Genomic DNA, 27,452 nt, shown 5'->3' with positions numbered 1-27,452 from the left:
TGTGTGCGTGTAAAATTTGCCTTGTATGTCTCCATTAAATTTTCTCCCTCTATTTTAAACCTATGCCATCCAGTATTTGACCTTTACACCCTGAGAAAAATCATCTAACCTATAAATACTACACATAATTTTATATACTTCTATCAGGTCAGTGTCTGCAAAACATTGCTCCTAAAGGTCCTGACACTCCCCATGTCCTTCATGGGGTCGTTCAGCTTAGGAAGAGGTCATGTGAAAAATGTATTTGAGCCAGCTCTACAAAAGCTCCATTTAATTACTCCTGCTCCCTGTTCTTTCCCCATTGTCCTGCAAACATCTATTTTATAATACATGTCCAGTTCCCTTTTGAAACTTAGTGCTGCATTCATTCTTTTCATTCTTGTATTGCTGGTCTAATAAGTGTCTGCTTTCCCTTCAGGGTTTTAAAACTAATTATCTTAAATGTATGTCATTTGATTACTGATTAACCTGAGATTGACTTGGAGGAAAACAAATCTCTTTTTTCCTACTCTTTTGAACACTTGTGTAATGTTAAACATCTTTGTTAAATTATTCCGTAATCTTCTTACTGTAAGATGAATATTTCCAGTTTCACTCTTTCCATAGATCTTAAGTCTCTCATCCTCGATAATATTCTGATAAACCATCTTGACACAGTCTCCAAGTAATGTGCCTACAGTATTGTGTACAGTTTACACCTCTCTCTGTAATTATGGTTTCCAGCAGAGGAGACATTTCTCCAGCAGTGGACTAAGCAGTCTTTTCAAATTCCAACATGTAATGTAATAAATTTGGAGTTCCACTTGTTAATTAAGAAAATAATTAGCAGTAATTCCCTATTGTTTAAAACAACACACAGAATGATGACGGGAATCACTAGGCTGAATGCTTAGGGTTGGGGAATCGAGAACCAGAGGGCATAGGTTTGAGGTAGCAGGGGAAAGATTAAATGGGAAACTGAGGGACTTTTACACAGACGGTGGTGGGTATATGGAATGAGCTGTCAGTAGTTGTTGAGGCAAGTAAAATAATAGCATTTAAAGGACATTTGAACGGGTACATGGATAGGAAAGTTTTAAAGGGATATGGGGTAAATGCAGGGAAATGGGACTACATTAGATGGGGTGTCTAGGTCAGCATGGACGAGTTGGGCCAAAGGGCCTGTTTACATGCTGTATGACTATGACCAGTCGGAGGAAGACAAATTCAATGCTAACATTTATATCACTGGAATACAAAAACAGAGATGTAATGCTGAGGCTCTATCAGGCGCTGGTCAGGCTGTATTTGGAGTACTGTGAGCAAATGTGGGCCCCATATCTGAGGACGGGTGTGCTGGCTCTGTAGAGGGTCCAGAGGAGGTTTACAAGAATGATTCCAGGAATGATTGGGTTAGCATATGATGAGCGTTTGACAGCACTGGGCCTCTACTCGCTGGAGCTTAGAAGGTTGAGGGGGACCTCATTGAAACTTACAGAAAAATGAAAGGCATAGATAGAGTGGATGTGGAGAGGATGTTTCCACTGGTGGGAAAATCCAGGACCAAGATTCAAGATTCAAGATTCAAGATTCAAGAGAGATTATTGTCATGTGTCCCAGATAGGACAATGAAATTCTTGCTTTGCTTCAGCACAACAGAATATAATAGGCATGAATACAGAACAGATCAGTGTTAATATACCATTATATAAATATATACACACATGAATAAATAAGCAAATAAAGTGCAAATTAATGGTCTAGAGTTTTGTTTCCGTTGATTTTAATAGCCTGATGGCTGTTGGGAAGAAGCTATTCCTGAACCTGGACGTTCCAGTCCTCAGGCTCATAGCCTAAGAATTCAAGGGCGCTCTTTTAGAAAGAAGGTGATTAGGAACTTCTTTAGTCAGAGGGTAGTTAATCTATGAAAGTCATTGCCCCAGAGGATTGTGGAGGCCGTCAGTGGATAATTTTAAGGCAGAGATAGACAAATTCTTGATTAGAACGGATGTCAAGGTTTAAGGGCAGAAGTCGACGGCAAGCTGCCGACAACCGGCGACCCATTAGGACGTCCACCTAGACCACACCTACATCCACCCGCGATAAGCTACGACAAGGTAAGACAATTCAGTCGCCGGTACCTGTTGCCGATTGACGAAGGTTGCCATAGGTAGTCGCCAATGGAATACACCGAAGTCAGCACCAGCGACAACCTACATCATCCTGGAGACAACCTACGTCATCGCGGCGACAACCTATGACAGCACCTACGTCAGGAGAAGTCAAGCTATGCTCATTGGCGTCAAACCAATTGTTGCCGAAAAATGTTTAAGAAGGAACTGCAGATGCTGGAAAATCGAAGGTACACAAAAATGCTGGAGAAACTCAGCGGGTGCAGCAGCATCTATGGAGCGAAGGAAATAGCCAAAGTTTCGGGCCGAAACCCTTCTTCAGACTTTTTTATAATGGTGGGCGCGGAACTCATTGAGGTGAGGACGGAGGGGGACAAAGGTAAGACCTCTGCTGAGGACCGACCGTTCGGTGTCGGATAGGGGGAGGTCAGGGGGGATGGTGAACAGGGTTTCGGCCCGAAACGTTGCCTATTTCCTTCGCTCCATAGATGCTGCTGCACCCGCTGAGTTTCTCCACCATTTTTGTGTACCGTCGCCGAAAAGTGTTGAACATTTCAAAATCCAGCGGCGACCAGAAAACGCTACGGTTCTTTGGGCGACTGAAGAGACTACTCACGACCATACAGGTGACACCCCGACGACCATGTGGTGTGGCGACAGCCTAGATAATGTTCTTCAGCAGGAGGTTATGGGTTGAAATGTCTTTTCCTGAGGGCTGTAGTGACAATGGTGCAATCTGCCCCCTGGTGGAGGGAGGAGATCTGAGAGCAAAGGAATCCTCCCACTGTCCTCACAGCATCTCCAAACCTAAACAAAGACTGAAGGAATATTGATTTAATCGGTACTTGTGGCACTTTATTCTCTCAGTTTGATAGGGGTTTTTGGTAACACCGTAGAGATTAGATCTTAATGGATACTTTAGGTTTGGTGTGCCTTGAAGTTATAAAAGGTGCTGCATGTACATACAATGAAGGCAACTTGATTTAGAGACTCAATGGAATGATTAAGAATTGACAGCATGGAGGAGACTTGGACCATATTGTCTGTGTCAAAGAGCCTAATCCATTCTTCCAACATTGGGCCTGTTGCACATGGTATGGCTCTTTCAGTGTGTTTCAGGCCTCCACCAAATCTGGGAGAAGGGTTCTTGCCTTCCCTCAAATCCTTCTGTCAATTACTTTAAATGTTGTGCTTCCTGCTGGAGGTAATGGGCTACGGTAAACAGAAAGGGCACTTTGTAATTTTACAGACTTCAATTAAGTATCACTTCTGCTTTCTTGGATCCAACGAAAATCAATCTAGGTTATCTGTTCTTTCCTAATGGTGGCAATTTTCTAGTCATTTTTCTGCTCAGGAAGGCAGATTATTATCTGAATGGTTAGGAAAAGGGGAAGTACAACGAGATCTGGGTGTCATTGTTCATCAATCACTGAAAGTAAGTATGCAGGTACAGCAGGCAGTGAAGAAAGCTAATGGCATGTTGGCCTTCATAACAAGAGGAGTTGCGTATAGGAGCAAAGAGGTCCTTCTGCAGTTGTACAGGGCCCTGGTGAGACAATAGATGCAGGAGTAGGCCATTAGGCCCTTCGAGCCAGCACCGCCATTCAATGTGGTCATGGCTGATCATCCCCAATCAGTACCCCGTTCCTGCCTTCTCCCCATATCCCCTGACTCCGCTATCTTTAAGAGCCCTATCTTGCTCTCTCTTGAAAGTATTCAGAGAACCGGCCTCCACCGCCCTCTGAGGCACAGATTTCCACAGACTCACAACTCTCTGTGAGGAAAAAGTGTTTCCTCGTCTCCGTTCTAAATGGCCCATTGTCTATTGAGAGATTGGAAATGTCCGCAAAAACTCCATTGGTTTTAAGAACTCAACCGGGTATATCATCAGGTCCAGATGCTTTCCGAGGGTTCACCCCCCTGAAGGATCTTCTGACATTGGCCTCTGTAACTGTGACTATAATATCATAATATGGGGGCCCGGGAAGGCACATCCGTGTTCTCCCTATTAAAGCGTGCATAGAACGCATTGAGCTCGTCAGGGAGTGAATGCTCCGCTGTCGCATGAGCTGCCCCGATTTCATTTTGTAGGAGGTGATGTCGAGAGCATACTGACCGGTTGCATCGTGGCTTGGTTCGGCAATTTGAGCGCCCTGGAGAGGAAAAGACTACAAAAAGTAGTAAACACTGCCCAGTCCATCATCGGCTCTGACCTTCCTTCCATCGAGGGAATTTATCGCAGTCGCTGCCTCAAAAAGGCTGGCAGTATCATCAAAGACCCACACCATCCTGGCCACACACTCATCTCCCTGCTACCTTCAGGTAGAAGGTACAGGAGCCTGAAGACTGCAACAACCAGGTTCAGGAATAGCTAATTCCCCACAGCCATCAGGCTATTAAACCTGGCTCGGACAAAACTCTGATTATTAATAACCACTTTCTGTTATTTGCACTTTACCAGTTTATTTATTCATGTGTGTATATATTTATATCATGGTATATGGACACATTTATCTGTTTTGTAGTAAATGCCTACTATTTTCTGTGTGCTTAAGCAAAGCAAGAATGTCATTGTCCTATATAGTGACACATGACAATAAACTCACTTGAACTTGATGGCATTCAAGCCTTGCCGAATATCCGCCTCATCCTCCGCTTAGAGCGGAAGTCCCGTTTGGCCTTTTTGATGGCCTTGTCAAGGTCACATCTTTCCTACGAGCTTCGTATTTTTAGATCAGTTAGCCATGTGGGATCTTGTCAAAAGCTTAGTTAAAATACATCAATACAGCCCTCAATTGCCCCCTCCCCCACTCAAACTCTAAACCACAGTGAATTTTCTAGTTCACTTGTTGTAACAGATGTAAAGGAATCGTGACAGGAGAGAATTTCAAGTTGCACTATGCAAATAGCCAAAGGGGCTCCAAGAATGTACTAGTCATTTTCCTTCTCTAATATTCAATGATTTCCTAATTGTAAAAGACAACAAGTATAAAGTTAATTAATTTATTTTCTGGCTGAAGTCGTCATATTTATTGAAGTCTGTCTGCTTCTTTTCCACTTCACAAAATGTGCAACAGCGCGATGTTGGAGACTCTGCAAACTTCCTTTCAAGTTCTAAGAGAATGGGGTTGAGAGGCAATGATAGATCAGCCATGATTGAATGGCGGAGTAGACCTGATGGGCCAAATGGCCTGATTCTGCTCCTAGATTTTATGAACTAATGAAAAGTCTAAGATCCTCAATCTTAAATTCTGTAACTTAAGATTTCTTTATAATTTAAAATCCGGTGTCATTCTTTAATTTTGGCCACACACCATTAATCTTGGTTGAATTGACAACAGTGAGAAATGCATGGCTGATATGATAAGGATGCGCAGTGTAATTAGTTTAGTTTAGAGATACAGCGCGGAAACGCCTTTCGGCCCACCGAGTCCACACCGACCCGCCATCCCAGCATATTAACATTATCCTACACACACGGGACAATGTTTACATTTACCAAGCCAATTTACCTACATACCTATATATCTTTGGAGTGTGGGAGGAAACTGAAGATCTCCGTGAAAACCCACGCGGTCACGGGGCGAATGTACAAACTCCATACAGACAGCACCTGTAGTCAGGATTGAACCCGGGTCTCCGGCGCTGTGAGGCAGCAACTCTACCGCTGTGCTACTGTGCCGCCCTGATTACATGTGAATAAATGTTTATGACAAAATGACAACTGAAAACATTGTATATTGTTATGTATGGAACTATTCATAAAATAGCTTTAGTTTTTGTCATGATTCTTAATAATTGGCTGCATTGTAGCAAAATAGAAACTGACATTCTTGGTCTTGATTCAGGGTTTATAATTTCAGAGACCAAAGAAACGTACAGCACAGAAATAGGCCCTTTGGCACAGAATGACCAGGCTGTACATAATGCTAAATTAAACTCATCTTCCTTGCCTACACATGATCTACACATATCCATGTGCTCATCTGAAAGCTTTTAAAACACCTCTAGCATATCTGCTTCCACCGTCACTCCAGGCACCCACCATCCTCTGTGTAAAAGTTAGTTTATCAGTTAGTTTGAAAGGCAACTTGAAAACAGCAAGGCACATTTCCTTTTTCAGTTGAAGGAGGTTCTGATTAGATATTGTCCATTCTGTCTGGCTACTAAACCACTTAAGTGCTACTAAAAATATAACAAGCCAACTTTGCCCAATGTATTAACAGCTCACACATTCCAAAACAATTTTTGGGAGAAACCTGAAACAATGAATGATTTTAAATATTAAGAAATGTTCTTGCTTTCTTTTATAACTGGGTGGCTTTAAGTTCACTGGCAAGTTTTGTTAAACTGCAGCATCACATTCTAAAGAAGGGCATTAAACAATAATAGCTGTGGTTTTCACAATGTAATGTAAGCGATTTAAACAATATTTTTGATCAAAGCTACAAGAAAAGTCCAAATGTCAATTTGCAAATCAAACAAGAATTTCCCAAATCTAATTCCAGTAAACATATTTATAACATCAAACTTTTCAGAAAGTGGTTAAATGACCAGGTGTATTATCACTTGAGCGTATAGTTTACAGTACTTTAGTTCTGTTGGTAAAATCTTACTAAATATCATTTTTCCAAACTGAAATGAAGAAACACTTACCTGTAAAGTCTGGAGCTAAATACCGTTCAGTTACAATATTCCCTTTGAATTTGGGACATGCTTCTTGTTGCCAGTTCAATTTTGTAAAAAGAGACTTTGAAACATCTTCCATAGTCACATTAGTTAATGAGCATAAAACCCCAAGATTCTCAACTCGAGAGAAAAACAGAAGGATGAGTTAAGGCCATGGTTCAGTCAGGTTACTGAAGAATTGAGGAACTCGTGTTCACAATGGACTGATAAAACATGCAAATATCCCATAGCATTCAGTAAGTAACAGGTACTTGGGTCCTGAAAATAACATTTGCTTTAACCATCAGCAAAGTTTGAAGCGTTTTGCGTTTGTTCCTCCATCCAAGAGCATTTTGCAAATAGTATTTGTTGCATTTGTTTTAATGCTGGATTTGGGTTGCTGAGGTTTAGGTTGGAGAGCTGTAGTGTCAGAGTTAATGAATGCCTGATTTTGAGAAACATTGTGACAGCTGGGCTTATCAGTGACAAAAGATATGTGAGGCATTTGCAGCTTTTAATGGCACTATTTACCCAACATTACTACTAGGTCACCTTTGGGAAGGGATTTGTGGCTGCTGGAAAGTAGACAAATCATATATTATCATTTAATTTAATATGATGCTGCGTGCAGTGCAGTCTTCAGTTTATTAGATAAACTTGCAAATTACTATCTTAGATGCTGCCTGATTTGCAGAGTCCCTCCAGCACATTGTGTTTTGCTCAAGATTCCAGCATCTGCAGCCTCTTGTCTCCAAATGACTCTCTTAGTTTAACTGATCGTGACTAACTTTGGATGCATTTTAGAATAGTTTTAAATAATGATTTCTTGTTGACTTGGTCTTATAATATTAAAATTTTAGATAAAAGTGAATAATGTTAGCCAATAGTGCAAAATTTATTTAATTTATTCTAATGTCTATTTATATGTCTTAAACAGGATAATTACAAATAATAAAAAGGAGCTGTAGATGCTGGTTTATACCAAAGATAGACACAAATCTGAAGGGTCTCGACCTGGAACGTCACCTGTCCATGTTCTCCAGAGTTACTCTAGCATTTTGCGTCTATCTTTAGGAAAATACAAGTGTTCATTCTCAGACTAATCTGCAATTCTGTTGAGACCTCCTGGATTGAAAGCAGTTAGATTGCAGAAATTTAGTTAGTATATTGTTTTAATCCTATATCATTGCATTAGTTTTAAAATGTACAGAACAGACATCACTGAATCAGATCAGATTTAACAAAGGTGCAGCAGTTTTGTGGTTACCATTACTCAGACTGACTTTAGCTATTTAAACTTATGCCCAGTTACCACAGTTGGGTTTGGATTCCTCTATTTGAATAAATTGCCCTTGGTATGTATTTGTGGTGGTGGTTCTGAAGGGTTGTAAATAAACATTAATGAGATTGAGCAACTGTATCTGCAAATGCACTCTCAGGCAGTAATATTTCATCGAAGATAGACACAAAAAGCTGGCGTCTCAGCGGGACAGGCAGCATCAAAGATCATAGAACGGAGCTCTAGTATCTTTGTGCAGCATCTCTGGAGAGAAGGAATGGGTGATGTCTCGACCTGAACCGTCACCCATCCCTTCTCTCCAGAGATGCTGCCTGTCCCGCTGAGTTACTCCAGCATTTTGTGTCCGCATCTGCAGTTCCTTCCTACACAGTAATATTTCATCATTGTTTCCCAACATCCAGTGTTGTGGCAGTGTCTTTTTCAATAATTCTTAATCAAATAATATTCTGTGCTCTCAAATAAAGTTATTTTGCCTCTGCCATTTACAGTGAGAAATTGACAGCTGTTGAGTCATGTTGATAAGTTCTTTGTCGATTTTCCTTGTATTCTCTTCCCCAATATGATCTCAGCTCCATTGTTTAACTCAACCCAGTTCAGTGTTGTGGAAGAAAGACCTGTCATATTGAATAAGGTTTTCATTGTAGATGTAGATTTAGAAGATGTTGCGAAATGCTCTCGGGTGGCTTCACATGGAACAAGACAACACAGGAACGGCTCCGTCGACCCACAATGTTTGTGCCGAACATGATGCCAAACTAAACTGATCTCATCTGCCTGCAAGTAACTCATATCCCTCCATTCCATGTGCCTAAGAAAAGCATTTTAAACACCATTATTGTATCTGCCACCACCAGCACCTGTGGCAAGGCTTTCCAGGACCCCACCATCCAAAAACCTTGCCCCGCACATCAGCATTTTATTTTCCCATTCTCACCTTATAGCTATGCCCTCTAGTGTTGGACATTTTCACCCTGGGTGAAAGGTTCTGACTGTATCCAACCTAAACCTCTCATAATTTTATATACTTCTATCAAGTCTCCCCTCAACCTCCGATGTTCCAGTTGTTGGAGGTAGTTTGCAGTGTGAAAAGCGGTGGGTCTGAATTTGTCCCCGTGGCACAATATCTTTGAGTATTCCTCCGTATCCACAAAACGATACTGGTTTGTTTGTACTTTTTAACTTTATGAATCTGCTTGAGTCAAATTGTTTTATTATTCCATTCTAAAATTGAAAACGTGAGATTTCCCATCAGCATCACATAGTTCATTTGTATGGCCAATAATCCAGTTTCTAAAGCATTTTATTTTGAATTGATTGTTTTAAATGGATACGTCAGATAAATGTATAATCTGCTGATAGCAAATGGAAATTTAAAACAATTGTCAGTTTACTCTTAAAATTGTAATATGGTGAAAAATAATCTACAAGTATAATTGCACGAGATACAAGCATAAATGTTGATCCTGCAAATAACTGCTTTCCAAAACTATTTGAAATCGTCACCTATATTTGATGACTTGCAAATTGACATCATTTTGTGTGGCATAAGATGTGGTGCAGAGAAATTTAAAGCAAATTAGTTTAGACTATTTTGTGATATTGTCCAGGTTATTAAGGTAGTTATCGGGATTTAATTAAAGTGCATTCTCAAATGAAACGTGGATTATCTGCATAGAGAAACATTCCAAGCTAGATAAAGACAAAATATTTTATGGAAACATAGAAAATAGGAGCAGAAGTAGGCCCTTCGAGCCTGCACCACCATTCAATATGATCATGGCTGATCATCCAACTTAGTATCCTGTACCTGCCTTCTCTCCATACCCCCTGATCCCTTTAGCCACAAGGGCCACATCTAACTCCCTCTTAAATATAGCCAACTGGCCTCAACTACCTTCTGTGGCAGAGAGTTCCAGAGATTCACCATTCTCTGTGTGAAAAATGTTTTTCTCATCTCGGTCCTAAAGGATTTCCCCTTTATCCTTAAACTGTGACCCCTTGTCCTGGACTTCCCCAACATCGGGAACAATCTTCCTGCATCTAGCCTGTCCAACCCCTTAAGAATTTTGTAAGTTTCTATAAGATCCCCCCTCAATCTTCTAAATTCTAGTGAGTACAAGCCGAGTCTATCCAGTCTTTCTTCATATGAAAGTCCTGACATCCCAGGAATCAGTCTGATGAACCTTCTCTGTACTCCCTCTATGGCAAGAATGTCTTTCCTCAGATTTGGAGACCAAATCTGTACACAATATTCCAGGTGTGGTCTCACCAATACCCTGTACAACTGCAGAAGAACCTCCCTGCTCCTATACTCAAATCTTTGTTGCTATGAATGCTAACATACCATTCGCTTTCTTCACTGCCTGCTGCACCTGCATGCCTACTTTCAATGACTGGTGTACCATGACACCCTGGTCTCCTTGCATCTCCCCTTTTCCTAATCGGCCACCATTTAGATAATAGTCTACTTTCCTGTTTTTGCTACCAAAGCGGATAACCTCACATTTATCCACATTATATTGCATCTGTCATGCATTTGCCCACTCAATGATTCTTCACTTTTAATATTTTATTGTGCTATTTTGAGAAAGTTTTCAAATATACATCGATAATGCCATTGAAACGTATATTGCAATTCCAAATGGATGTGTACTGCGTGCTGCATTTAGAACTGTTGATAACCCATAGAGTTTGATGTCTGGACACAACAAGAACCATGTGATATGGTCCCTGACCTCTTGAGTTGCAAATGTCGCAAGTTTCTAAACTAAATTAATTCACAGGTTGCCATGCTCTCCACTTTTAATTAGCTTTTGTTGTGTGTTTTTTCAAATGTAGCTTATTTAATAGCCCTGTAGGTCTATTGGAGTTAGGATTTTTATACTTCAGAAATTTGGCAGTTGATTTTATTTTATTTAAACTTTCCTGTGATTTTGAAATCATACAGAATTTTTTACTTTTTCTACTGCAGATGCTGCCTGAATTGAGTATTAAAGATATTCCAATTTTGGATAGATGAGTAAATGTCCATAAGTGACTTAAATGACAGTTTGATACTTGGTGGTTATTCCCTTTCATGCACAATGATTCTTCACTTTTAAGCTAATTTCCTTTCTCCATGCAGCCATGTGCGTGCGTGTGGCTTAATCCTTTCTCTTTGCAGCTGCCCAATTGCATTGAACTTGAGAGCAACTCAAGACATTCAAATGCTTTTACTGGAATATGTATCCATAATTAGTGACTCTCACCTACAGACTCAGTCAGCTGTATCAATGCATTCGGGACTTAAACAGGGATAGTAGTTATGTACGGCAAAAAAAGAATTACTGTACCTTGGTTCACCTGATAATAAAAGAACCATTCAACCATAATTGGTAGATTGCAACAAACACCTTATGTTTTGTTTGTACATATTGGTAAATCACTCTGCTCTACACAGTGTTTTATATCTAATAGACAATAATGTTTCAAGAACTATATGATATTGCCATCAAATGAGAATTTTTTTTAAATGCCATCAAATGAGAAATTTAGCATAACTAATGTTTGTTCTTGTTTTCTTTGTTAGTGTCAATTTACAGCATCTGGTTTTATGACAAGAACGACTGTCAGCGAATTGCACAACTCATGGCAAAGTAAGCACTGACATTTGCTTTCTGTTAAATCTACCAAACTGCAATTACAAGGTAGACAAAAATGCTGGAGAAACTCAGCGGGTGAAGCAGCATCTACGGAGTGAAGGAAATAGGCAACATTTCGGGTCGAAACCCTTCTTCAGACTGAAGTTGTTTGTTTTAAATTTCTTTCCAATTTGGGTAAAGTTTTCCAGTGTTTGGGCATTATTCATATTTGACAAACCTCAATCATTCAAAAGTACAAATTTAAAATAGAAAATTAGTGTTTAATTAATATCCCCTTACTCTGTTTAATATCCCCTTACTCTGTTCTTCTTCCCACCTTCAGTTTGTAATCTCGTGTGCTTGACCATTTCAATGTTCTTATAACCTGAAAGAAAAATGAAGTATTCAAACTCTACTCATGTTGTCCTTGAGACTTTGGAAAGGCGCCCACAAATAAAATTTATTATTATTATTATTACTTAATTGACAAATGGAATGTAAAGGAAGATCAAGTCCATAAGAAAGATAAGTCAAGCCATAGGAGGTTCTACCTTCATTCTGCAGTCATTTAATCTTTATAAAATAAGTAACAATGCTGCACCTGGTCATTTAAATTCCAGGTGCCGAATGATGCAAAATTCATCTTTTGCATTCATGAAACCCTGGCTTTTAGTCACTGGATCCCTTTCAATGGGAAGAAATGTAGTGCATTGTAAGGCGAGATCACTGTATGATTACCAGTGTATCTGTGAATTGCATGAAAAACACTGCAGAAATACTAATATAGCATTTTCCTTCCTTTGGAGACGTCAATATTCATTTGCTGATTGGGCATGAGCTTTAATGTATTCTTGGGTTCAGCTGCAGCTTTGAAGGAAGGAGCTATTTCGAGGACATGGTGGTCATGTTGGTACAGCTGCTGTCCGTGCAGCTGTTGCCATGTTCAGCTCGGGAGGTCAGCAGGCCAAGGGGGAAGAATATCTTTGTAATTTCATTGATGTCAATGTGAAACTGCCTCTGTTTGAGTGAGCATTATTCCAAGTGCCTTTGGTGCACTCTCAGAACCTGCGCTGATGAGAATTCAACTATAAGGAGCCACCCACACTTGTTCACTTGCAGTATTCAGAAATAAAATAATTTGGATAAAGAATTCAGTGGGATAGCTGCAAAAATAAGGTTCACCAAATATGTATGAGCTTTGGTCTATTGTAATTATCTGTAACATCAGATGCAAGTACTTATGCTTCTTAAACACAATGATGAATGTTCATGACATTCTGTAGCTGTTTTAGGTTACCAAACAAGTTTCCGCAAAAACTTTATCTTACAAAAAGTCTCCAGATATACAGATTCCTCCTAGACACAATTTTAAGTCTGGATTTACAATTGTGTACAGAGATCTGTAGTGGGCATCAGCAGAATGTTGATGTATTTTTCCCTATGCCGACCTGCAAAAGTATTGGAGCACTTCACAAGTGGCGGAGAAGAGAAATGGAGCAGTGAAAGAGTAAAGTCAAGGAGAAATTATTAAAAGAGGTAAAAGATGGTAAGATGAAGCTGCTATTTTTAGAGGAAGTATGTTACAAACAAAAGTAGTAGCAAGTTTAGCCTCCAGTGCTGAGGAATTATATAGTTCAAGGGTCTTTTTCCGTGGGATGGAAATCTCAAATAACAAAGGCCATTGGTTTAATGTAAGAGGGAAAGTTTGAAGGAAATTTGCGTGGCAAGTTTATTTGGTAGGTGCTTGGAATGTGCCTCCAGTGGAACTGATATTAGCAGATGAGACGGTTTTAGAGGCTTTTAGATACATGAACAGGCAAGAGAACAAAGGGATTCGGGTCATGTGCTGCAGGCAGGTGGAGTTACTTTAATTTGGCATGTGATCAGTCTAGGCATGAAGATCAAAAGAACCTTTTAATTTGCCATACAATTCTGTGTTCTAGAGAACGTTTTGAGTAATTTAGTCAAAAATCTCCAGGTAAATACTACCCGAACAGGGTGGAGCAAGGATCCAGAGGGATTTGAAATTGAGGATCTTTGTAAGCAATTAGTTGGAACTTGGAGCCCTTGGAGTTGGTAAAGTGGAAAGAAACCTGAGAGGTCATCTCTTGGTCCTAGTGATTTTGAACTCACCAGTTAATGAAGAATTAATGATGAAGTGGGAGAATTTTGGTAAACATTTTAATGATGGAGAACACATTTAGTGCAGAAGTCACTGACTATATTATTGTAGGTTTAGTTGTAGGTGGCTTGTAAAGTCCTTGAGTTCCTATTCTTCCCAAATGAAGAGCAAATGTTTGATAATGATCATGGTGGGAATAACTCCTCCAATTTTCCAACTTGCTTCGCCTCACTTGGAAAGTTGTGATCCTGGTCTATGCTGTGAAGTGAACTACTTAATGCAGATCAGAGATAACTCAGCGAGGTAATTGGATTTGTTCCTGGATGTTAGTAATTAATTGGCCTAATTTCAGTGCTGCTACTTCCTTAGGGTGGTGCAAATGGAGGCCCAGAGAGTCCAACAAGAATCCCCAGGGAGAACAACTCCAAATAAAACCAACGGTTATGATGAAGAAAGTCCCATTGATATCCTAGACATGCTGAGCAAAGCCAAGGAAGAGTATGAACAAGTAAGAAGTTCAACATTTGTCAATAGCTATTATAAACATAGAATAATAAATACTGAACTATTTTCTGAAATGATAGTTTAATTTTGTTACCATTATTGCATTGTATTTAACATTTGATTGTCACAGATATACACTGCTCACCTGATACCAATAGAACATTCTGCATTTTGTTCTGGAAATTTCTGGAGTGAATTTTTATAAATGTTTTAATCTTGCAACACATGAAGGCTAGAATGAAATTGTACTAATCTGCTTGGTGATAACAAACATTTTCAGAGTTTCTCTGTATCCTGTTATGTCAAACAGTTCAATGTAAGCAGCAAAAGTCTAACCCTTGGTGCAAATCTACGAAGAACTACCTTGTTTTTTTTAACTGTGACTAGACTAAGTGGGACCCGTTGGGTCCCAGCTTCACACGGGAGGGCTGGTCCCCCAACGCAATATTCCACCTCTCCACCAATTCCAATATAGTGGGGGGAGGGGGCTTTCTGGAGCGCTAGCATGGTGTTGTGTGCCAAAGAGACTGGTTTCCAGAGGGCTAGTATGGAGATTGTGGACCGAATGGATTCTTGGGCTGGCAGCTCAGTCACTTAGACCACTCACACTCACACGCGCACACACACACACTAACATATACTCACACACCATATATATGGCAGTAAACTTTCTTGAATACTCCGCGGCTCTCCACTTTGGGGTTTCCGCAGTCTGTGGCACCTCCGCAATCAGCGTGACCTCTGCACTTGCCGGAAATTCCGCAATCAGTGCGACCTCTGCACTCACCGGAAATTACACAATCAGCGAGACCTGTCCACTAAGCGGAAGTCACGAAATGAGCGGGACTTTTGAACCAAGCACTGTCGGACCTAATAAAGCATCTATTCCTTCCAAGCACAGTCGGACCTAATAAAGCATTGCAGTTTCAAGCACAGGCAGGGCAGCAGGCCAAACAACTCATGGCATTGTCATTAAGGGCTAACAAATCATTTATTGCAAGTACATTGCAGATTCACAGCTCAGTTGATTCACAACTTAGAATGAGAGTCGTGGCCTCTCCCTCGCAATCTTGCAGAGTGACTGAGTCACGTCCAGGTATCCGGGGTTTTATAGTCCTGCGTTACCTTCATCGCGGTGATTAAAAGGCGAGAGGATCCCAAGGTTTTTTAAACACTCATAACTATTTTATTTTTCATCGATGGGAAAAATCCTCGGGGCCTGCTCAGCAGAGGAGGACTGTGAGTAAGATGGCCAAAAATCATCATAGCAATATATGGTAGTGTTTTGTTAAATCAATATACAGTGCAGACAGGAAGTAGTCAAGATGAGACTTAATTATATAGATAATTCACTAGGGATTAAACACTAATCTTGCTTGCAATCCTGGCTACTTTATGTAGATTACATTTGAAGAATATCTTCCCCTGACTCTCAAACCAAATACAAATACTTTAAAAGTACTTTTGTATTTTGTAAATCCAAATCAAATGGATTTCAAAAATGCTCTCTTGATAAAGTAGAAGTTCAGTAGAAGTTGCGATCACTGTCGTACATAGCATTGTAAGGCACCGTGCCTGTTGATGTTTTCAACAATGATGATGATAATTCTTGATAAATGTTATCTGATTTCTAATCTGTTTTGTCGCTAGAGGCAGTAAGAGGAAGAACACCGCACATATATCCCCTCTCAAACTCAACCCTTGCCGCGGCTGATCATTGTATTATTCCAAATTTATTAGATTGTCTCTATTCTGGCAATAGATATCAGATTTTGAAATTATTCTGTAAGATTTCCTTGTGACACACAGTGCCCTCCATAATGTTTGGGACAAAGACCCATCATTTATTTATTTGCCTCTGTACTTCACAATTTCATATTTGTAATAGAAAGAAAATCACATGTGGTTAAGGTGCACATTGTCAGATTTTATTAAAGGGTATTTTTATACATTTTGGTTTCACCATGTAGAAATTACAGCGGTGTTTATACATAGTTCCCCCCATTTCAGGGCACCATAATGTTTGGGGACACATGGCTTCACAGGTGTTTGTAATTGCTCAGGTGTTTTTAAACTGCTGTAGTTTTGGGAGCAACCACAGCAGCAGGAGTTTAGCAAGAGATACGACTGATTGGCTCTAGCCCAAGTGGGAGGAGAGAAGTGAGTCAGTGCTGGGAAAACAGTTGAAAACTGAGGAATTTGGTTTGTAAATTGGTAAATCAGGCAATTTATCAGTCAATTTAAGCAAGACTGCTCTTAGCGAGCGGCAGTGAGTGAGCGGCCTTGTGAGGGAAGTGCCCTGTGAGAAAAGTGTGAGTCTTTGGCTCGAGAGTCTTAGGAGACGAAAGAAGGAGATGTCAGGCAAGCTGATTCAGTGCGATGCTTGCAGTATGTGGGAGGTCAAGGACACCGCCGGTGCCTCTGGCTGCTACAAATGCGAGAAGTGCATCCAGGTAGAGCTCCTGAAGGGCCGTGTTGGGGAACTGGAGAAGCAAGTGGATGACCTCCGGTTCGTCCGAGAAACGGAGTCGTTCCTCGACAAGTCCTACAGTACGATTGTTACACCTAAGGTACTGGAAGAGAGAAGGTGGGAGACAGTGAGAACGGGAGGGAAGCATGGAATGCCAACGTCCCCGGGTGTTGTACCTCTTGTGAACAGGTTCACCCACTTAGAAGCTGTCGGGACAGAAGAGCTGTTTACACTGGGCGAAGGACTGGCTTGTGATGCGAATAGGGCTGTTGAGCCAAAACCAAAAAGGCCTAAGGCAGGCAACGCCATTGTAGTGGGAGACTCCATTGTGAGAGGTACGGACAGGGGTTTCTGCGGCAACAGACGGGATGCGAGGATGGTGTGCTGCCTTCCTGGTGCCAGGACCCAGGATGTCACGGACAGAGTGCAGAAAATCCTCAAGGGCGAAGGTGAACATCCGGAAGTGGTAGTGCATGTCGGCACAAACGATGTCGGAAAGAAGAGGATGAATATTCTGCAGCGTGACTTTAGAGAGCTCGGAAAAATGCTGAAAAGCAGGACCTCCAGGGTTGTTATCTCCGGTTTGCTTCCAGTTCCTCGTGCTGGCGAGAGCAGGAACAGGGAGATACGGGACCTGAACGTGTGGCTTAGGAACTGGTGCACGGGGCAGGGATTTAGATTCTTAGATCACTGGGATCTGTTTTGGGGTAAGGGGGAACTGTACAAAAGGGATGGATTGCATCTTAACAGGTGTGGGACCAGCATTCTGGCAGGCAGGTTTGCCACTGCTACACGGGTGGTTTTAAACTGAATAAGGGGGGTGGGGTGTCGAATGGGCTAGTGGAGGATGGAGTTAAAGGGAAAGGGTTTTTTAAATGTGTGAGCGTAGAGACAGAGGGGTGTAAAATGAGGGTAGAAGCAATAGGTAGCAAGGTGAAAAGTAAAAGTGGCAGGCCGGAAAATCCAGGGCAAAAATCAAAAAGATCCACATTTCAACAAAATTGTATAAGGGGTAAGAGTGCTGTAAAAACAAGCCTGAAGGCTTTGTGTCTCAATGCAAGGAGCATTCGTAATAAGGTGGATGAGTTGAATGTGCAGATAGCTATTAATGACTATGATATAGTTGGGATCACGGAGACATGGCTCCAGGGTGACCAAGGCTGGGAGCTGAACATCCAGGGATATTCAATATTCAGGAGGGATAGAGAGAAAGGAAAAGGAGGTGGGGTAGCGTTGCTGATTAGAGAGGAGATTAACGCAATGGAAAGGAAGGACATTAGTTTGCAGGATGTGGAATCGGTATGGGTAGAGCTGCGAAACACTAAGGGGCAGAAAACGCTGGTGGGTGTTGTGTACAGGCCACCTAACAGTAGTAGTGAAGTTGGAGATGGTATCAAACAGGAAATTAGAAATGCGTGCGACAAAGGCAAAACCGTTATAATGGGTGACTTCAATCTACATATAGATTGGGTGAATCAAATTGGCAGGGGTGCTGAGGAAGAGGATTTTTTGGAATGTATGCGGGATAGTTATCTAAATCAACATGTAGAGGAACCAACAAGAGAGCAGGCTATTTTAGACTGGGTATTGAGTAATGAGGAAGGGTTAGTTAGCAGTCTTGTTGTACGTGCCCCCTTGGGCAAGAGTGACCATAATATGGTTGAGTTCTTCATTAGGATGGAGAGTGACATTGTCAATTCAGAAACAATGGTTCTGAACTTAAAGAAAGGTAACTTTGAGGGTATGAGACGTGAATTGGCCAAGATTGACTGGCAATTAATTCTAAAAGGGTTGACGGTGGATATGCAATGGAAGACATTTAAAGACTGCATGGATGAACTACAAAAATTGTTCATCCCAGTTTGGCAAAAGAATAAATCAGGGAAGGTAGTGCATCCGTGGATAACAAGGGAAATCAGGGATAGTATCAAAGCGAAGGATGATGCGTACAAATTAGCCAGAAAAAGCAGCATACCGGAGGACTGGGAGAAATTCAGAGACCAGCAGAGGAGGACAAAGGGCTTAATTAGGAAAGGAAAAATAGATTATGAAAGAAAACTGGCAGGGAACATAAAAACTGACTGCAAAAGTTTTTATAGATATGTGAAAAGAAAGAGATTAGTTAAAACAAATGTAGGTCCCTTGCAGTCAGAAACAGGTGAGTTGATCATGGGGAACAAGGATATGGCGGACCAATTGAATAACTACTTTGGTTCCGTCTTCACTAAGGAAGACATAAATAATCTGCCGGAAATAGCAGGGGACCGCGGGTCAAAGGAGTTGGAGGAATTGAGTGAAATCCAGGTTAGCCGGGAAGTGGTGTTGGGTAAATTAAATGGATTAAAGGCCGATAAATCCCCAGGGCCAGATAGGCTGCATCCCAGAGTACTTAAGGAAGTAGCTCCAGAAATAGTGGATGCATTAGTAGTAATCTTTCAAAACTCTTTAGATTCTGGAGTAGTTCCTGAGGATTGGCGGGTAGCAAACGTAACCCCACTTTTTAAGAAGGGAGGGAGAGAGAAAACGGGGAATTACAGACCAGTTAGTCTAACATCGGTAGTGGGGAAACTGCTAGAGTCAGTTATTAAAGATGGGATAGCAGCACATTTGGAAAGTGGTGAAATCATTGGACAAAGTCAGCATGGATTTACAAAAGGTAAATCATGTCTGACAAATCTTATAGAATTTTTCGAGGATGTAACTAGTAGCGTGGATAGGGGAGAACCAGTGGATGTGGTGTATCTGGACTTCCAGAAGGCTTTCGACAAGGTCCCACATAAGAGATTAGTTTACAAACTTAAAGCACATGGCATTGGGGGTTCAGTATTGATGTGGATAGAGAACTGGCTGGCAAACAGGAAGCAAAGAGTAGGAGTAAACGGGTCCTTTTCACAATGGCAGGCAGTGACTAGTGGGGTACCGCAAGGCTCAGTGCTGGGACCCCAGCTATTTACAATATATATTAATGATCTGGATGAGGGAATTGAAGGCAATATCTCCAAGTTTGCGGATGACACTAAGCTGGGGGGCAGTGTTAGCTGTGAGGAGGATGCTAGGAGACTGCAAGGTGACTTGGATAGGCTGGGTGAGTGGGCAAATGTTTGGCAGATGCAGTATAATGTGGATAAATGTGAGGTTATCCATTTTGGTGGCAAAAACAGGAAAGCAGACTATTATCTAAATGGTGGCCGACTAGGAAAAGGGGAGATGCAGCGAGACCTGGGTGTCATGGTACACCAGTCATTGAAAGTGGGCATGCAGGTGCAGCAGGCAGTGAAGAAAGCGAATGGTATGTTAGCTTTCATAGCAAAAGGATTTGAGTATAGGAGCAGGGAGGTTCTACTGCAGTTGTGCAGGGTCTTGGTGAGACCACACCTGGAGTATTGCGTACAGTTTTGGTCTCCAAATCTGAGGAAGGACATTATTGCCATAGAGGGAGTGCAGAGAAGGTTCACCAGACTGATTCCTGGGATGTCAGGACTGTCTTATGAAGAAAGACTGGATAGACTTGGTTTATACTCTCTAGAATTTAGGCGATTGAGAGGGGATCTTATAGAAACTTACAAAATTCTTAAGGGGTTGGACAGGCTAGATGCAGGAAGATTGCTCCCGATGTTGGGGAAGTCCAGGACAAGGGGTCACAGCTTAAGGATAAGGGGGAAATCCTTTAAAACCGAGATGAGAAGAACTTTTTTCACACAGAGAGTGGTGAATCTCTGGAACTCCCTGCCACAGAGGGTAGTCGAGGCCAGTTCATTGGCTATATTTAAGAGGGAGTTAGATGTGGCCCTTGTAGCTAAGGGGATCAGAGGGTATGGAGAGAAGGCAGGTACGGGATACTGAGTTGGATGATCAGCCATGATCATATTGAATGGTGGTGCAGGCTCGAAGGGCCGAATGGCCTACTCCTGCACCTAATTTCTATGTTTCTATGTTTCTAAATGCTTCCTTAATGCAGGTATAAGGGAGTTCTCAGCACCTAGTCTTTCCTCCAGTCTTTCCGTCACCTTTGGAAACTTTTATTGCTGTTTATCAACATGAGGACCAAAGTTGTGCCAATGAAAGTCAAAGAAACCATTATGAAACTGAGAAACAAGAATAAGACTGTTAGAGACATCAGCCAAACCTTAGGCTTACAAAAATCAACTGTTTGGAACATTTTTAAGAAAAAAGAGAGCATTGACAGGCCAAGGAAGACTTCCACAGCTGATGACAGAAGAATTCTCTCTAAAAGAAAAATCCCCAAACAGCTGTCCGACAGATCAGAAACACTCTTCAGGAGCCAGGTGTGGATTTGTCAATGACCACTGTCTGCAGAAGGCTACACTGCAAGTTACAAACCACTGGTTAGCTGCAAAAATAGGATGGCCTGTTTACAGTTTGCCAAGAAGTACTTAAAAGAGCAGCCACAGTTCTGGAAAAAGGTCTTGTGGACGGATAACGAAGATTAACTTATATCAGAGTGATGGCAAGAGCAAAGTATGGAGGAGAGAAGGAACTGACCAACATCCAAAGCATATCACCCCATATGTGAAACACGGTGGTGGGGGTGTTATGGCCTGAGCATGTATGGCTGCTGAAGGTACTCGCTCACTTATCTTTATTGATGATACCTGCTGATGGTAGTAGCATTATGAATTCTGAAGTGTATAGACACATCCTATCTGCTCAACTTCAAACAAATGCCTCAAAACTCATTGGCCGGCGGTTAATTCTAGAGCAAGACAATGATCCCAAACATACAGCTGAAGCACCAAAGGAGTTTTTCAAAGCTAAAATATGGTCAATTCTTGAGTGGCCAAGTTAATCACCCGATCTGAACCAATTGAGCATGCCTTTTATATGCTGAAGAGAAAACTGAAGGGACTAGACTCCAAAACAAGCATAAGCTAAAGATGGCTGCAATACAGGCCTGGCAGAGCATCACCAGAGAAGACACCCAGCAACTGGTGATGTCCATGAATCGCAGATTTCAAGCAGTCATTCAATGCAAAGGATATGCAACAAAATACTAAACATGACTACTTTCATTTACATGACATTGCTGTGTCTCAAACATTATTGTGCCCTGAAATGGGGGGACTATGTAAAACACTGCTGTAATTTCTACATGGTGTCGCCAAAATGTATAAAAATGGCCTTTATTAAAATCTGACAGTGTGCACTTTAACCACATGTGATTTTTTTTCTATTACAAATATTAACTTGTGGAGCACAAGAGGCAAATAAATAAATGATGGGTCTTTGTCCCAAACATTATGGAGGGCACTGTATCATGCAATTTTTAAATGTGCTGGAGTGACTCAGCAGGACAGGCATGTGAAAAATCATGTGAATTTACTTGATAAAGAAATTATCGATTAGAATTTTCAGAAAGAGCAGTACAGCATCTTTATTTTTTAACAAAAGCAATTTTAACCCAAAGATGTGGTATGTCATAGGGAAAACAAGGATGAATTAATAATTTTAATCTGACCTGGGTCAGACATGAAACTAAACTAAACTAAAACTAAAGGCTTCTGGAATCTCTCAATTGTTCTAAAGCACTTCATAGCCACTTTTTATTTCTCAGATGAAATGATATGTTGAAACAGCTCCTGTTTTCATTTAAATGTCCCAATCATTCCGCTTCTGTCCACTCAATGTGTCAAAGAGCTGTACTGTTTTATCCACAAGATTATTTTCCTTGCCACTTCCCTCCCTTCAAATTTTCTGAACAAGCAAAATATTAAAAAAGTACAGATAAATCAAAACACTCATTCCTTAACAAATTACCTGGATGTGGAGAGGATGTTTCTACTAGTGGGAGGGTCTATGACTAAGGTCACAGCCTCAGAATTAAAGGACATTCCTTTAGGAAGGAGATGAGAAATAATTTAGTCAGAAGGTGGTGAATCTGTGAAATTCTTTGCCACAGAAGGCTGTGGAGGCCAAGTCAATGGATATTTTTAAAGCAGAGATAGATTCTTGATCAGTACAGGTGTCGGATTAAGGGGAGAAGGTAGGAATGGGGTTAGTTGGGGGAGACAGATCAGCCATGATTGAGTGGCGGAGTAGACTTGATGGCCTAATTCTGCTCCTATTTCTTATGACCTTATGATCTTATAACCTCTGGGACTATTTTATATATTACACGTTCATATATTCATGAAAATATACTTGAAGAAACTGCGGAGGAAGTGAAGCAATATACACCTTCACGTTGAAAAGCTCATTGCTCCTGATTAGATATGAGAACATAACAACCTGATATTTCAGAACAGGAATCTTAAAATAACGTGCAGAAATCGTGGCTCTATCATTTAAACAGTAACATTCAACTGTGGAACATTTCACAATTTGATAAAATGATCTTTGAAGTAACTTGGAATGTTGACAAACCTGCTATTTTAAGTAATTTTACCGAATCTAGTTTTTTAAATGACCCTGACACTAACCTTATTAGTTAATAATTAGCAAGTAAGGAATCCGCAAATGTATTTTAAAACATTCAGTGTCAAACAAATCTCCGGTGCTGAAAATGATGTTTCACTCTTCACTAGCTTCTAATGATGTACCTTGTTAGTGTACAGATAAAATACCAGTTCTAGTGCATCTATTTTATAGAAATGAGTGATCTGAGATTTGGAATAGATTTTAATATTTTAAATTGGTGGAAGCTATGAGTTTCAGAGACTTCAAGGTACGCATTGCTTTAGTTTGCAAATAATGCACGGAGGTGGAGACCTTTGAATGTTACAAGCATGATTTTTTTTTAATTCTGTAGGAAACTCAGGAGTTTCTAGTTAAAATTGTGATTTTTTAAAAGAAATCTACTTCCATCAAAGGACATGCCACCCTTCCATCACCCCACCATGCCAGATTACAGAGGTGTGTAAATACTTGCTCTGAAGATTTCAATGTCCCTGGTTTGGTATTCTTGGACCAGTGAAATAGAGTGGAATATTTTAACTGCACTGAGATGTAAAATACGGAATATTATCTTATTTGGTTTACGTCATTACTAAATTTAAGGTAAAGTAGCTTTTATCTTCCTAACACAAATTGAAAGAGAAAGAGACTTGGTTCCCATCTGCAGCTGGCTGTCTGCTCTGAAACATCTCAGAAGGATTGAAAATTCAGCATCTGTCCAAAGTACTCATTTCATACATTTCAGAATAATTTGCAAAAAAATATATGTATTTTGATAGGACTATTAGTTTCCTTGTGATCTTTTATATCATGAAATTGTATTTTGATAAATTAATATAAAGTTTGCTTCTTTTATTTTCAGACATGTCAATTTGGTGATTCAAGTATTTTGTCAAGTTCTCCGGGCATACACAACTCTGTAGGCCTGGCAATGAAAGCACCAACCGATGAATGTACCTCCTCCTCATCACACCACCACAAGGTAGTTGGACATGGTCTCAATTATAACTCCTCGCATGTAGATGACACTATTTCAATGGGACAATGTGGTTCACCAGAGTAATCTCAAACAATGTTTAACAGAACCACATAAAGTGGTATCGAGCAAGTTAAGAAGACATCTTTAAGGGGGGTATGTACAGTGATGATGTACAGTCAGGCTCTTTTAAGATGGTAAATCCAGAAAACAACATTTGCAATTTAAATCTGGGTGATTAAAAGTGTGTAGTTTGTAGGTTATAGAACTGAAAAAAAAGTTAGTGTGATGGATGAGGTGTTTGAAAGCAGAATAAGAATATTAGAATCAAGGTGTGTTTTGGATATCTGGTACCTCTTGTAGGCAGTGGTGATGTTTGCATGGGACTTGATGTAAAGGAGGATTCAAGAACATTGTGCAAAGTGCAAGTGAGGCACAAGACATTGGATGGCAGTCTGGGTGGATTCAAGGGTTGGAATCTTGGGTCAGATAATCTCCTTCAACCTCTGATGTGGAATCTGGGTGAGAACTATTGTGGACAGAGTTTATGGCTGTGCGCAGAGGTACACCAGACTTGATTCTTCTGGGCTCTAACATGCTGCTGTGTGGGGGAACTACAGGAGTGGATCATTTTTTGGATGTACGGGTATTGTGCATCAAAGAATCCTGAATCCTGATTCTGTACAGAAACTATACATGAACAATAAAATTGCACACGGTGGCAGGAGCCCAAAGCTGTGGTGCCAATGCCCAAAAGGCCTTTCTCACTGGTGGCTCAGGTGCAGACTGGCCCTTTAACTTAAACTGGAGCCAGTCTTTGCCCCCTGGTTATTTGTGATGAAATATGGTATCATGCAATCCACAACTGACCCCACTGCCCCAAATGTGACAGATCCTCAAAGGGCCCATGAAAATATCCCAATGAATGCCGAATGTGCGCAGTGTGTCAAAGTGATTCTACTGTCTTAAACCCAAAACCGATCAAATCGTACATAATGTTGTACACTTGACTTACTAGCCTAGTGGTGTTTGGTCTTCACTATTTAATGAAGAAACAACCTGCTCCACCAGTGTAAGCAGACATTTTAAACTGTGCCTTTTTTATCTTGCAGAATAATCTCTCGGGTGCCAAGCACTTGACTGTAGAGGAATTATTTGGCGCCCCTGTCGCAAAAGAACAACCGATAAACCCTAATCATGATGTGGTGTTGACATCTCAGCAAGATGCTAAGTTGGGAAGCCAGAACTTGATGCAACCCTTCACGTACGAACAATCTACAGATAAACACCTCGGGAGCCCCGAGAGTCTAAATAACAAAAGTAGTTTTACTCGATTGAAGTGCCAGGAGGTTTCCTCGGAAATGCTCGTGACACCGGCAGCTCTCCAGAAAAATGAAAAAACAAAGCGCATGTACAACGCTTGTACCAGTCCCCATATTCTTACTTCCCTAAATTTTGAAGCTACTGCAAATCAGACCGCATCCACCATCAGTACAAATGGTAACAGTCAGAGATTGCAACAGGAAGTCAAAACTATTTCGCCACTTATGATGTGCCCACTTTCCTCAGATGCAGCGTGTGCTCATCAGACTACATCGTCAGCAGGGAGCCAGCCTTCACAGACAGCCACTGGTGATAGAACCACTTCAGATATTCCATCCCAAGGTCATGAACTGCTTCAGAAACTCAAACTCGCACATCCACATGATCAGCCGCACCAGACTCTCGGAAAACCCTCCTTAGCTGCAAACTTTTCTCCACTGCTTGTAACACCAGAGTGCTTTAAAGAACCAAATGTAAAAACTACAGAGGTCTCTTTGCAGGTACGAATTGTTGAATTATATAATTTAAACTACAACACGGGACTTTGTTACACCAGTGGCCAGAGTCAGGTTCAATATTAAAATGACAGGATTGTGAGATGGAGGTGAAGGAAGTAGAGCATAGAGTGTACCGGGTTGTTGGGATTCATGGACATTGGTTCTGTACAATGAACAGACTCCAATAAGGGCCAGTGCTGTGTCTCGTGATGCTTTGATGCTGTGGAAACACCAAGTTTGAGGAGCACGAAGGGTAGTGCAAGAAGAACGTTTTCTGTCCTGGCTCTACAGGTACATAGAGGATGATAGGCAGATATCAGACCCTGATAATGAATAGGGTCATATAGTAACAGGCCTACCCTTGTTTACTGGCAGTTTGGGTCAGCATCGTGCACATAGTCGGGGCTGTGTTGCACAATCTGGTGAGAAGTCTTTGGTCAAGTGGAAAATGTACGGTTGTGTTGTGTCACTGGCAGGAATATTCCAGAATACATCAGGAATGTGTCAGGAAGCCATTACTTACAGACAAGCCACAAGAGTTTACATACAAGGCATATAGTGTGGATAAAGTATCACTTGCATAGGAGTGAACCCACTAATTATTCTGCAACAAAATATTTCACTGTCATTTTGCATTTTGATCAGCATATCAGTGTTCCACACTTGAATTTAGCATTTTAGCGATAAACTAAATTCAAGCTTACAATCCATGATTAGAAAAATCAGATTCCACAATATAGGGTCATAATAATAATAATAATAAATTTTATTTATGGGCGCCTTTCAAGAATCTCAAGGACACCTTACAAAAATTTAGCAGGTAGAGGAAAAACATGTAAGGGGAATGAAATAAATAGTAGAGACATGACTAGTACACAAAGTAAAGACAGAATTCAATTCAAAACACAATATGAGGCAATTAATGCACAGATGAAAAGGGAGGGGGACGTGGGACTAAGGATAGGCAGAGGTGAAGAGATGGGTCTTGAGGTGGGACTGGAAGATGGTGAGGGACACGGAATTGCGGATCAGTTGGGGGAGGGAGTTCCAGAGCCTGGGAGCTGCCCTGGAGAAGGCTCTGTCCCCAAAACTGCGGAGGTTGGACTTGTGGATGGAGAGGAGACCGGCTGATGTGGATCTGAGGGACCGTGAGGGTTGGTAGGGGGAGAGGAGGTCAGTGAGATATGGGGGGGCCAGATGGTGGAGGGCTTTGTAGGTGATCTGGTGGGAGATGGGAAGCCAGTGAAGTTGTTTGAGGACTGGAGTGATGTGATGCCAGGATTTGGTGTGGGTGATGAGTCGGGCGGCTGCGTTCTGGACCAGTTGGAGTTGGTTGATGTAGGTGGAGCTGATGCCAAGTAGAAGTGAGTTGCAATAGTTCAGTCGGGAGGGGACGAAGGCATGGATGAGTCTTTCAGCAGCGGGAGGTGTGAGAGAGGGTCTGAGTTTG

General features: G+C 41.2%; 1 protein-coding gene across 4 annotated transcripts in view; it reads left to right on the top strand.

Annotated features, from left to right (window-relative positions):
- Nucleotides 1–27,452, top strand: part of dcp1a (decapping mRNA 1A) — a 49,488-nt gene that overhangs the window by 11,915 nt on the left and 10,121 nt on the right. For all 4 annotated transcript variants that reach the window (XM_033036541.1, XM_033036542.1, XM_033036543.1 and 1 more), the window contains 4 exons: nt 11,648–11,714; nt 14,191–14,329; nt 24,069–24,188; nt 25,295–26,005. In XM_033036541.1, coding sequence (XP_032892432.1) covers nt 11,648–11,714; nt 14,191–14,329; nt 24,069–24,188; nt 25,295–26,005 — 1,037 coding nt within the window. The remainder of the gene's footprint in view (nt 1–11,647; nt 11,715–14,190; nt 14,330–24,068; nt 24,189–25,294; nt 26,006–27,452) is intronic.

This window comes from Amblyraja radiata, chromosome 18 (genome assembly GCF_010909765.2).
Source record: "Amblyraja radiata isolate CabotCenter1 chromosome 18, sAmbRad1.1.pri, whole genome shotgun sequence".
Lineage (NCBI taxonomy): Eukaryota > Metazoa > Chordata > Chondrichthyes > Rajiformes > Rajidae > Amblyraja > Amblyraja radiata.
This window is presented reverse-complemented; position numbering and strand designations above follow the sequence as displayed.